At 35.6% G+C, this 14,340-nt stretch overlaps 1 protein-coding gene across 1 annotated transcript in view; it reads right to left on the bottom strand.

Moving 5' to 3' along the window:
• The window catches only part of LOC105843003 (C3 and PZP-like alpha-2-macroglobulin domain-containing protein 8), a 287,401-nt gene that overhangs the window by 63,733 nt on the left and 209,328 nt on the right, over positions 1–14,340 (bottom strand). Inside the window, exons 8-9 of the mRNA XM_038011434.2 lie at positions 7,024–7,152; positions 4,909–5,060 (exon numbers count right to left, since the gene is read on the bottom strand). Of these exons, the coding sequence (XP_037867362.1) occupies positions 4,909–5,060; positions 7,024–7,152 (281 nt within the window). The remainder of the gene's footprint in view (positions 1–4,908; positions 5,061–7,023; positions 7,153–14,340) is intronic.

The raw sequence follows: 14,340 nt of genomic DNA, 5'->3' as shown, positions 1-14,340 counted from the left end.
TCAATTTTAATGTTATATAAAAAACTAGCGGCCCGCTCCGGCTCCTCTCGGGTCAACAAATAAAATCACGATGGGCGCGCGATGTAAATAACATTTTAGGTAATTTTTTACACCTTGGGTTACATTATTGAAGCTTTAGTAAGGATCCCTAATTTTTTCCAAAAAAGATTATAGCTTATGTCACTCGAGAATAGTGTAGCTTCCAAACAGTGAAAGAATTTTTCAAATCGGTCCAGTAGTTTTGGAGCCTATTCAATATAAACAAACAAACAAACAAATCTTTCCTCTTTATAAAATTATATAGCATAGAAAAATCGCGTAAAGAATTTTAGCGAAACGACCCGCGGGCCTCGTCCATCAAAACCGACGCGATCTCGTTTCTGTTCCGACACGGACACATCAAACGATATTTTTTATTCAATAATATTACATCTTTTGTTTTCGAAGAAAATGTCAACATTACAATTTAGGATTAAAAAATCTTGTGAATGAAAACTGTTAGTGGGATCGCTAACAAGAGTTACAATATTGATTGATTGACGTCAACAAATGACGTCAATGCTAAATCTATACTAATATACTAAGGGTCGATTCGACCAAACAAGAGTAAATCTTATTCTTAGAATAACTCGTCAGTTAATCGAGAGTAAATCAATTTTACGTTTTACCAACTACAATTCTAAGAATAGTGGGCCTATTCGGGAATTGTTACTATACCGCCGTTTCGCACGGAATAACGGAGCTATTCCTAGAATAAAGTAATGGCGTCTGTCAGTCCAACATCTGATGTCTGTCATTTCATAAATATTTATTCTGTTTTAATTTCAAGTCAACGCAATGCACTAAATGATTATTAATAGTCTGAATGCAACGTTTAAACGAAAAAAGATAAAACCACACGACAAAACTTGACAATTCCCTCAAACAAACAAGAAATAAAAATAATACGTTTGACAGCTGGATATCTTACACAACAGCTACTTTTTCACACTAAAATACGGCAAAATCGAGTTGACGATTTGTATGCTCTTACACTATGCCGTTGAACAACAACATTTATTTGCCGGATTTTATTTTTGTTCACCATTCACTCTGCTATTCGCGTATTGTTATTCCTAGCGCAAGTATACGTGGAAAAACGACTATGAATTTACTCGAGATTAAAATCATGGAATAGGTTATTCCTCGTATAGTTACTCGAGTTTAAATTTAAGTTTGGTCGAATCCGCCCTAATATATAAATCTACAGTGGTTTTTACAGATTTTCCGTTATAACTACTGAACCATGCATCCGATTGACTTGAAACTTGGTAGTAGAAAATACATGTACTTAATGGATAGGCTAATATTTATATGAGTCTTGGACTCCCTACATCAGTTGCGGGGGCGTTAATGATGAGAATCTTTGTGGGGGTGACAAATAATAATGTTAATTTTAAATGCCCAGCGAAGTGGACGGGTACAGCTAGTTATTTATAGAAATGATTATATGAGTTCATATTTCGCATCCAAAGTGAACGGAACAAGAAAGTACGACTGAGAGGGTTTCCAGAGATCATTCCTGACACGCATTATACAAGTTTTTTTCCTTCAAAAAGGTTAAAAGGAATCCTCTGGTGGTGTCGATTAGCATCGGTAGCTACCCACTACCAAATGGCATGATTAACCAGCCTTCGAAGAAAAAAAAGGATCTCTGGTATTATAAAAATAACGATACTATTATCAATTTTATAGATCCTGGACATCAGCAAAATTAATTAAAATTACTTTTACAGTTTAATCTTAACGTTAAACTTTAAAAAAAAGAGGGTAGATAGTACAAAATTCAAATATCGACGAATAACAGCTTAAGTCTTACGCGACCACGAAAAACTAGTTTTAATTATGACTACGACTCTCGCAAACCGAAGGATATTATACTATTAATATATTATTTAATAAAGAAGCTGAATTTATCTCGAATTTGAACTTGGACCCGTAAAAGCAGTCACGGTAACTTGACCAACGTTTGGATTATGTCCTCAAAATGGACATTGTCGTTTTTATAAAATTTATCATGTTAAAATTAAGACAAATTTTGGATTGTCATATGGCAACACTGTTGGTGGGAGCGATAACCGTAGTGGGAATGAGGCATATTAAAAAAGACGGTAGTCGGAAAAAACAAGGAAGAAAGCAATGTATTCTGTTGTGAACACATATTTAAAAGTTGTACAAATGGAATTACAAATAAAGCAGTACCGAATGAAGTCAACTACCGCAATCTGTGTATTTATTTTCTGGCTGCTGGAAGCCAAGTTCACAGTATCAATTCACAACTTCTTATTGAGACTGGAGGTCGCGCAGTAGTCGAAATTCGACTATAATTAATTGGAATTGTAAGTTGGTACACTATTATGATTGTATTTTATACTTCTATTATCACAAATTTCGCCAAGACTATACCATAAAAAATATTAACAAAGACAAACAATATTTAATCTCAATTTGACAACAGACGTCAAGAACAAAAGTTTGACAATAAATAGTATGCATGCGTGTGTGCGTCAAATATATGGTATGTAGTGTGTGTAATGTTTTCTTTATTGACTTAATGTATCTTTTATGCATTATTTTAAAAAAATATTAGCATTGTGCACTTCTTCTCTATATTCTCAATAAGTGTGGAAAATTTCATACTCCTCCGTCCGCACAATTTACGTAAAAAGGGATACAAACTTTTTGCTTCACGTATTAATATATAGAGATGATAATACAACGAAGTGACGTCCAAACGAATTCAAAACCAGTCTATCTAAATGGTAATCACAGAATAAACGTGGATCTAAACAAAGAAGAAACATTTTTTTACTCATTTCACGCTTTTAAGCATTAAAAAAATGAATGCAACATTTGAATACCGGGAACGAGGAATTCCCAAAACGCATATAAATTAAACGCTTGGCGGTTTCCGGCTAGGTTTTGTTGTCATTATTGTAATTTGATTCAAATAAGGACAACAAGCACATATAATTTACCTAAATAAATCTTAGGTATTTTTGTAACATTTATTTAAGTAACACGGCTAGAAAACTGATGTATTTACATTCAGTGGTGCGATAATGTTAGTTTTTCGAGTACCAGGAAATATAATAGATGTGTGGTAAAAATAAAATCACCACGAAATTAATGAATGGCGTGGAGCACGACCTCAAAGTTATCAGTGTCAGGAACTGGAAGGGAAAAGTCCTGAACAGAGCAGTCTGGACCAGGCTAAGGCCCACCATGGGCTGTAAGGCCTAAGATGATGATGACGAAATTAATAAATTTATACAAAAACTCAAAAAAATCAATAAGACACCAAATACTTTAACTGAGGCCGTCAGCACTGAAGTGGCCTAAGCTTACCATATCCATAGTATGGAGATAATGAGGTTTGAATTTACTTTTACACTGTTTCGTAGGCAAATACAATGCGCGCAAAAATAGTGCTTACAAAGTCATCTGTTATCTATGAGTGAAACTACGGATTAGCCGGTTTTGCATCAAAATTTATTATGTTTTTAATAAATTACAATATTGCCCGAATATGAAAAATTGTAGGTTAGGCCACTTTTGTGCTGGCGGTCTCAACTAATCCTTGTTGAATTAAGCTAGTTAGTGCTGTAATATGCTATCGTTTTGGTATCGTTTTAGTAATTGTTTATCCACTTAATATCAGCTTCAAAGAAATCGTTATTACCAATAAGACCCCTATTGTACATAAATTGTCTTTAGAAAGATTCGTAATATAGTTACCAATATTAATCCCAACGTGCTCTAAAGCTATAGTAGAATATGTTCTATTGCACAACAAAACAAAAATCACATTGAAAACTAGTCAATAGTTTGTACAACAGTAGTAGCTCTTCCAAACTTTTTTAATTAGCGACTAACAAAACTCTTGCTATTCATTTTAAAAATATTAAATGTTTGGTATACTTTCTCTATTTGTTAAATTAATGCTGTCGGATCGGATGCCGAGTATAAATAAACAAACCATTGAAATAGATTCCATCATCAATATTTCCTTAATTGAATATAAACAAATAGAAATTGTAACATAACCTTAAAAAACATTCAGTGAAAAAATAAGAATTTAATAAAAATAAGTTTCTTTCACTGCACATTCCCTCTGGTCTGAGTCTTAACGATCGAAACTTTTTTAATACCGCTTTTTAAGCCATCGGTCTTCTAATGGGTTCTTCGAAGACTAATACTTATCATTGGACCCAAATAATCGAATGTCCGACTTTTTGTAAACCTAAAATGTTGCCTCTCGCATAGATTTTAAGGTTCAGTATTCGCTTTTCAGAATTTTATTTAAAGGCCACTTTGTTAGCTAATGAAAAGAGAAATTAAACATAATAATGGATAAATCATTAATTCTGGCCTAATTGGGTATATTAGGGTAATGGGTGACATTGTCTGTTTGGAAGGGCGTTTAAGGGTTGCCAATCTTTAAAAAAAATATGTTATATATATCTTGCCTTCACAATAAATGCTATTGTTGTATTCACAAAACGTAAATGAAGAAGTTCAATGACCCAGCTGAAACTTGATATCCAGTATTACACTTATAACACACACAACGTAGCTTTCGGCGTAATTATATTAAGACTATGTTGCAAATTTCAGCCTATGCCGTATCTAGAAAATTATATAATGAAAATAAATAATACTTAAAAAAAACTACAAAACACGCTTTTATAGAAAATGCAACTAAAAAATAGAAAGTAAATTTATTGCAAAAAAGTATGACCCATACCAGTAGGTAATGTGAGGCCAAAACAGTCAACTGCTTTTGAATTGAGAAAAATGGAATATGCGAAACGATAGAACATTATATTCTGATGAATTACTTCTGTCCAGCAATAAAAATTTACTCACGTATAATTGAAGCGGCACAGATCGGAGTCATTGGCTGGGGGTGCGGGAACAGCCGCCCAGTGGAGGGCGCGACCTCCACTCGTCACTGCCGCCAAGAGTCGTTGACGGCACCCACATGAGGACCATACACTGGCACTTGCTATGTTTCCGGCCTGATTTAAAATAGATTTATATACAATCAGCCGTAAAGTGATTATACTACGTGTATGCAAACAAGAGTACGTTTGTTTACTACATATTTTACCGATGTAATAGAAAATATGGATATTTAATTCATATGGTACAACTGTCACTCAAAAACATAAATAATCTTAGGGTTTTTTTTTATTTTTATTGCCTAGATGTGTGGACGAGCTCACAGCCCACCCGGTGTTAAGTGGTTACTGGAACCCATAGACATCTACAACGTAAATGCGCCACACACCTTGAGATAGAAGTTCTAAGGTCTCAGTATAGTTACAACGGCTGCCCCACCCGAAACGCATTACTGCTTCACGGTAGAAATAGGCGGGGCGGTGGTACCTACCTGTGCGGATTCACAAGAGGTCCTACCACCAGTAATTACGCAAATTATAATTTTGCGGGTTTTGATTTTTATTACACGATGTTATTCCTTCACCGTGGAAGTCAATCGTGAACAATTGTTAAGTACGTATTTCATTAGAAAAATTGGTACCCGCCTGCGGGATTCGAACACCGTTGCATCGCTACGAATGCACCGGACGTTTTATCCTTTAGGCCACGACGACTTCAAAGGGTGCTGTTGAAGCATACACACTCACTCACCTACAACTGAAACATAAAATCTATTCGAAAATTGTTTAATAAAGCAACAATGACGCCATTGTTCAAGTGTTGCTTTTGTAGATAAGAAAGCAATGTTTCTCAGTCCACACAAAAGCATATGAATCCTAATTTTCGTATCCAAGTAACAAAAGTGTTGGCACTCTTGTGTAGTCGTGGATTATATTTATATTTCGAATAAGTATAATTGAAGTCAGCTACCCAACAATAGGTGAACTATTATTCTATAGCCGTTCAAGCGCTTTACGATCAGAGCTTTATCTGCAAATGTCTGTACAAAAATGACATCAATTGCAATCAGCACATAGTGCATTATTCCTTAATGAGGAATCAGTTTTGTAACGATGATTGTTGCCAGTACAGTAGTATTACTCGGAATCATACAGGGACTTTTTTAAATTACATAATAATGCAATTGAAAGTTGGAATGGACAGGGAAATAATAGTTACTAGTTAATGTATATTTAGATCATATCGAAATATCTGTGTGAATAACGGTAATCCCTTAGCAACAATTTTTTTATTTTTTTTTATTGCTTAGATGTGTTGACAATCTCACAGCCCACCTGGTGTTAAATGGTTACTGGAGCCCATAGACATCTACAACGTAAATGGGCCACCCACCTCGAGTTATAAGTTCTAAAGTCTCAGGTATAGTTACAACGGCTGCCCCATCCTTCGAACCGAAACGCATTATTTCTGCTTCACGGCAGAAATAGGCAGGGTGGTGGTACCTACCCGCGCGGACCCTCAAGAGGTCCTACCACCAGTGGTTACAATAATAACAATTGTTTCGGTACTATGGTCGGTTGAAATAGGACACGACATAACATTCGACCAACCACCGCTATCTTTGCATTGCAATCTATCCATGACCACAACTGTGGCAGGTGCAATCAAACCGCTCAATTAAAAAAAATATACCTCAAAAACGAATGTTAATAAATCTATAGACAAAAGCAAAATAGTCGAATCCCGTTTTTGATTTGTTTATATTCTGGTTTTTTAGTTAAGAAACTGAAAAGATTTGAGTTATAAATAGAAGTCTTGTAAATGGTCCTTATTATTTTTGAAAAAATCGGAAAACTCTTAACGTTTCATGGTAGGAAAAGGTGGGGAGGCTATACCTACCTTACAATACGTCCCTTGTTACCGGAATTATCATTTTATAGAACTTTCTTGAACTTGTGAGTCTGTACGTACGTGCTAAAAATTAACTACCCAAAGTCGACAAATTCAATAAGCACGAGGTTAATGATTTCCTAGTAATGTGAACGTCTGTTATAAAAGTTATATATGAAAACTGCATACCTGTAACGGTGTCGGTAAATTCTCGACGAGAAGGTAGCATTTCGATGTGGAATTCCATCTCTTGATTCTCTCTCGAGCCAGCACGTAGTGTGTTTCAATCTCTTTGCCTTCAACAGCAACCAATTCAGCCTGTGGAAGGTAATAAAGGGTACGTAACGTCATTTGTCCTTTGAGATCAAAAGAAAATGTTTAATATCCACGGAGGCAGCATAGGGCCCATCTGATGGTCAATAGTCATGGACATCAGCAATGCCTCGGGAATAGTAAAGCTGTCAGCCGCTTAGCAAAGCTCATTTGAAGGACATGTCGTAGGGCTCAAGAAATACAGTGAAGAGAAGTTTATTTTAATGCCAGATTGTACTTGATTGATGAACACTGTGGGCCTTGAATCATAAGCAAGAACTTTTTCCTGTGGTGGGCGGTACAATAGCAAAAAGAAGATAACGATTTCATCTCAAAAAAAAACCCAGACCACTCTATATGGAAGATAAGGTAGATAAAAAAAGGTAGATCGAAAGACCCAGAGGCTCCAAACGATTCGTAAGAACGGGATTACCGCCAATCCCAACGGTCCTCTTGTGTTTGGAAGTTAATGCAAGTAGCTAGTGTTTGGGAGCCTCGACCTAGAGATGGGAGCAGTCTACACGCGATATCGAATCTGTGCTTTAGTAAAGTAGTTGTCCAGGTGAAAAGCACTCCTTCGCTGGGTTCCAATTTCTCAACTTTTTAGATGCCTCTTGTATTTACTCCGATTAATGTAGATAATACAGCTAGACGAGAAAAAAATGGTTGAGCTGGATATTTTATTCAAACATTTGAAGATAAATGAGTGACTTATTGTGCATTGTTCCTCAATCATTATAGAATACTTATAACTAAAAGTCACACCTAAGTAACTTCCACGAAATGAACATACAAAATTGATTATCATTTATTTTAAAACCACCCTATACATTTTCATTAGCATCGTCTTGATGGATCACTTTAGATAACAATGGGTCCCGAAAGCCATAGTCATCTATCATTGCGTTATCGAGAGCCTTTTCGGACAATCTTACAGTATTCTGAAACTACAAACGCTTTTTATCCAGATGCTGTCACACAAAAAGGATCCAAAGAAATAATGATGTCGATGAATTACGCGAACTAGCTTTGCAAGGTACCAACGTCGATTTTCATTCTTGTAAATTAATCAATGACCTCACTGGTAGTAGGTTTAAGAGTATATAATATTACTTAAAAAAAAAAAAAAAAACGTTACCTATTTAGTAGGTTTGGCCTAGGATCGACAAACTTACTGTTTATAACGGTGTATTGAGATTATTAATGGCATTTAATAGGACGAGTTATTATTATTTTTTTCCTATATTGATTCACAAAACAAATTACAACCATAGAAATTATAAGTTTGAATATTTAATATAACAATCTGGATTGCAATTCAAAACAGGTGCATACAGAAAAATTATAACAACTGAACAAATGCCTAAGTACCTTGTGTGTATATAAGCCATTATTAGCCCGCATGACAAGACAAAACTATCCTGTCTATTTCTCTGGTGAATAAGTCATGCATTTCAGTTTGAACGATGGGACAGTGCTTAATATAATTGGGACTTCGATTTTGTGACTTATAGTGGATGGTGATTGGTGGCAGATGGTGGTAGTTGGCACCACTTAGCCGTGACCTAGTTAGTTCTCTTGGCTATGCAATAAAAATAAATTCCCATATACATACAGCATAACGTAAATATTGAGAGCAGATATTAAAGTCTGAAATAAGAACTGTAATGTTTAAAAAAAAAGTTCAATACTTCTTGGATAGTTCCTGCATAACTACGACAGCATTGTCTAAACAATATCATATTATGACATTGACGAAATGAAAAATAAGGGCGAAGAACGTAAATAAACTTCTATTACAAGTTTTTTGGTAACGTAATGTATTGGGAATAAAATAAAAACAATTCATCCATTCTAGTTTGACATTTACTTTCGAGAAAACTAACTTGACTCTTCGAAAAAATAAAATTCCCAATATACCTCTATATAATATCTTCAGATGTAATAGATATTTGACACCGCAAAAGTATCGATAAACACGTACACATTTCGAGACAACATATCAATTCTCCATCGATATAGTAAAATTTCAATAAACATAAAAACATGCCCAAGTTATAACATCGACGGCTTGATATTTACGATCTGGGACCTCGAAAGGGTAGCCATAACCGATATATTATGTTTTATGAGGATAACATTGTTGGGATCTTCGTTTTCTTATTCAAAATAAATAACGATTAATAGTGATATAGAAAAAAATATAATTGACTTGTATTATTTTTTTGCCAGTAGATCAGAAGAGTAGACATCTTAGCAGTTACTCAAGAACCCATAGGTATTATAAAGGTATTGTTGTGGATTCATGAGCCATGGTGACTCAATCATGGAGGTTCAAATATTACTGGTTAATTTTTTTATTTTTAAAGAACTTTCACTTTTAAGACACTCATTTTCACTTTCCGAGTTCATATTACATAATAAGAAAATCTAAATGTTTCCTTCCGCAAAATTTCTATATTCGTAACAAAAGGATTTAATCATGTTTCCCTGTGCTATAAATCATTTTTGCAACTCCGAGTTTTAGTATTCGGATTTACCGCAAAACATTAACCTCAGAATAATATTTGTTTATTTGTTATTTACGATTTGTTATTTACACAGCGCGACACCGTATTCCGCGCGCATGTGGCCATAAATGGTAAAATGATTTAGCGTTATCTAACTAATATGATGACTACTAAATGGCGGCTTTCGTTAGCATTCACTGCGCTGTCAAGACTCTTTGAGCTTAAAGGGGTAATTTATTTCACTGGAACAATAACCACATCCTTCCTACAAACAGGGACACATGATTCCTTCGCGGCAGGATTTTTTTTTCTACCTCAGCTGATTGCCTTGGGAGGCTATTTCAACGTTACCTTAACTAGTAGGTGAGCTCACGGTGCTCAAGCCGGAGTTATGCTAACACTGACCCTAGCAAGAGCAGTGTTTCGCAGACTCTACCATCGGATCGGAAACGCGACCCACTGAGAAGATCCGGCGAGAACCTCAGTGGGCTGTGTCTATGGGTTAATTCGCTCGTCGAGCCCTTCATCGCAAGCGACGGGTTCGACGAGGACGGTGACCGAACGGCAGGATTAGTCAAGAAATAAATTTCTCAGGAATCAAAAGACGCCACGCTACCAAAGCAACACTCTCAGCTATGAATTTTAGTCACATTTTCTGTGAAACACCCTGGTTATTTAAATCGCAATCATTGACAAAGGATCAACGATATAAAAAATCTTCTAAATAAATTATGTTAAGTTGTAGCCTTTTTAAAGCCACAAAGACAGCCTTTATTAAAAGAGTATATATATACATGTAGATATGAGATTGAGAATGATTTAAGTCTGATAACGATGATGTCTGCACTATTCACACTTATAGGCTCTGGCAACAAATCAATACTAAGTGGGTCTTATTTTTTATTGCTTAGATGGGTGGACGAGCTCACAGCCCACCTGGTGTTAAGTGGTTACTGGAGCCCATAAACAGCTGCAAAGACTGCCTCGCCCTTCAAATCGAAACGCATTACTGATTCACGGCAGAAATTGTCGGGGTGGTGGTACCTACCCGCGCAGACTCACAAGAGGTCCTACTACCAGTACCTAATTACGCAAATTAAAATTTGAAGCGTATTCGTCTAACCACAGTAATATAAACATAGAATGCACTGAATTATACTTGGAATAAAAGTGACTGTCGCTGTAGAAAACTTATAGACTAAAAACCAGCCTGCGGCGGGTGCCACCCAGCTACCCAGGCTACCCAGCCAACATAAGACACAAGATATTTGACAGATCTCTGAATCTCGCTTACGACATTTTCAACATAAGTACAAGTGCATATGTAAGTAAGTGCATATGTACAAGTTCCGAACAACAAGATTCAAATTGTCGGCCTACCGACAAATATCACCCGCTCGGTGGAAAAGCTTCCTTTCGTCGTTAAACCTCCCACACAACCTAAATTTTATTCAAAGCTATTTGAATCAAAAATGTTGTATTTTCAAGAATTACCTTAAAGTACGAATGAAATAGCAAGCTGGGTCTTGTTATCGGCGTGGCCATTCCGTAATAATATTGGTATAAGGAGCTTAGGAAAAGTGCACAATTGATAGGCTTATTCCGCGGTAGCAATGAGCTTCGAATCGCTTTTAAATTTACAAACGGCTTCAATACAATCGTATTTTAAACTAGCGGCCCGCTCCGGCTCCGCTCGGGTCTTTAACAAAAATTTCAACGATATTTGACGTTGTTTTATTTTTTTAAATAAAATAACACTTATTGCGGCATAACTATTGTATAGTTAGACACATGCTGTCGCGACACTTTTTGTAAATAATAATGTGTTCTACAAAGTCGTAGTACATTATTTTATTCTATCATCAATAGTTTTCGCAGGGCACGCGATGTAAAGAATATTTTAGGTATTTTTTTACACCTTGGGTTACATTATTGGAGTTTCAGTAAGGAACCTTAATTTAAAAAAAAAAAAATTGTGGAGGAAAAATAGGAATAGTGTAGCTTCAACAAACAAATCTTTCCTCTTTATAATATTAGTATAGATTTAATATGAAAAACAGACGTTTATTGAATGAGTTTCAGGTTGTTAAGTTACATTTGCAAACGAAATGTAAATTTGGAGTTTCTGTGATTTTTTTTTTTTTTTACATTACTCCGCTTTGTAGCAGTTAATTTCTTGAAAACTATTTGTTCTTTATAATGATTATATGCTCATGTTATTTGCTATGCACAATCATGCTATTACGTAAACAAATCGTTATTACAAAATAAATAAATACTAAAAAGATATTAAGGTTCTTCTAAATCATAATCTTATATTATCTTTTTTATTATAAGAACGTTACTTATAACAATTCACTATGAAATCCTTCGCTTATATCTTTACTTTTACCCTCCCGAAACCATTACGCTAGGAGCGGTGAATAACTCTCACCTCATTTGTTTTCTATTGTTCCTTTATCGTGTCCCTTTAACATGCTTATCCTTGGAGAAAAAACTTTTTTCCCTAAATAATAATATCGTCGGAACCCCGATACGCTTACGGTTGGCTAGGTACGGTACAGTTGTCGCTACGCATTCTTTCGCTCTCTATCTACCCGAATCATTTTAGATTCTATAATATATTTTGTTAGATGTATCAATTGTATCACTAATAAAATAATGAGAAAGCATTATTTCCGACAAACAACATATCAAAAAAGACATACACGTACCCACAAATTATGCTGATATAAGATCAAGGTCAGGCGAAAATAAGAAGAAGATAAAAAGGAACTGAAGATATATAAAAATAACAGTACGATATTTTCCCCTTAACGCGTTCAGTGTGACGAAGGAAACGCACAAATAAGCCCTTACGCGACCTCGGTACGTGTTAGGGTTGTCAATATTATATTAAGTATATATATATGATATTATATAAAGTATATATTATAATATAATTTAATTATTACGGCGATAATTGATTATTATTCGATTGGAAACTATTCGATGACAAATCATGTCTGAACTTATTTTATATTATAAAATTGTCATCGCAATAATTATCTCTTCTTCAACCCTTGTCCACCAAAACTGAGTGTAGGTCTCTTCGAATGCACCCCATTCCCTTCGGTCTCTTGCCTTTCTCATCCAGTCTCTACCAACCACTTTGATCAAGTCATCAGTTCACCTCGATGGCTGTCTGCCCACGTTATGACTTCCAGTACGAGGTCTCCACTCCAGTACTTTTGTGCCCCATCGATTGTCAGTGCGACGGCATATGTGGCCACCCACTTCCACTTTTTCCGAGCAATCACTTTGGCTATGTCAGACAAATCAGTTCTTCTGCGGATTTCGGTATTGCGCATTCAATCCCGTAGAGAAATACCTAACATAGCCCGTTCCATGGCTCTTTGCGTGACTTGCAATTTGGCACCACGTCATTTCGGATCCTCCCGATCCACTAACGGTGCTTTTAGGTATCTCAAGCACCGGTCATCGTTCTCGTCGAACCCGTCGCTTGCGACGAAGGGCTCGACGAGTAAATTAACACTCGAACACAGCCCACTGAGTTTCTCGCCGGATCTTCTCAGTGGGTCGCGTTTCCGATCCGGTGGTAGATTCTGTGAAGCACGGCTCTTGCTAGGGTTCGTGTTAGCAACGTCGTCAGGTTTAAGCACCGTGAGCTCACCTATTAGTTAAGGTTACGCAGAAATAGCCTCTCAAGGCTATCAGCTTAGGGAGAAAAAAATAATAATTTTGGTCATAATTTGCCATGTGAGCGTCCATGTCTCGACTCCATACGCCATGACAGGGAGAACACATTGCTCAAATATCCTGCGCGTCAATTTCATCATTATTATACTATTAGATAAATGTTATGTATCAACCCTGCCCAGTTGTGGCGTCACACAGAACATCACGTTTCTAGTTATTTTTTCTTATTTATCAGCATTTCTGAATCTTTGATATATTCGTTTGTTTACCTCAAACGTTAAAATATGGAATTCGAATTATTTTGCAAGATGATTTATGTAAAAAAAACTTTCGTGCTTGTTACATAGGTAGTTTTAATGTACTTTGAAGTTCACATTCTAATATTATGATATCTCATGGTCAATAATTTCAGTAGTAAATACCGCATATAAGTAGTATATATGCGACTTGTCATACTGAATGATACTTTGTGCATGGGAATTCTTGATATTTATTTAGCTTGGTGAATGAGCTCTCAGTCTACCTGGTCTTAAGTTAGATATTAATCTCAGATCTTAATCTTAGATATTGATATTAATCTTAGATATCGACAGCATTTTTTTTTATTAATTTTTTTATTGATTATATGGTTATGAGCTCACACCCTTCAAACTGAAACGCATTATTGCTTCACGGCAGAAATAGGCGAGGTGGTGGTACCTACTCGTGCGGACTCACAAAAGGTCCTACCACCAGTAAAAATCCTCAAATACAAAGTCCCGTGTTGTCCAAAACCGTGTTGTATGAGACTAGAAGCTAGTACAAAAAGGAAAGTAATTTTTCTGAATGAAATATCTCAACTGTATGGTTTTTTTTTTAACTTATTATACAAAAAAATAAACAGTAAAGTTTCGATTATGACCATATATTGTGTGTTCATAGTGCATAATGTAATTTTCTAAATAATTTTAAACAAAAATCTCGTTTTCATATTGTAGAAGTACCG

Source organism: Bombyx mori, chromosome 6 (assembly GCF_030269925.1).
Source record: "Bombyx mori chromosome 6, ASM3026992v2".
Lineage (NCBI taxonomy): Eukaryota > Metazoa > Arthropoda > Insecta > Lepidoptera > Bombycidae > Bombyx > Bombyx mori.
Note: the sequence above shows the minus strand (reverse complement) of the source record. Positions and strands in the feature narration are given on the sequence as shown.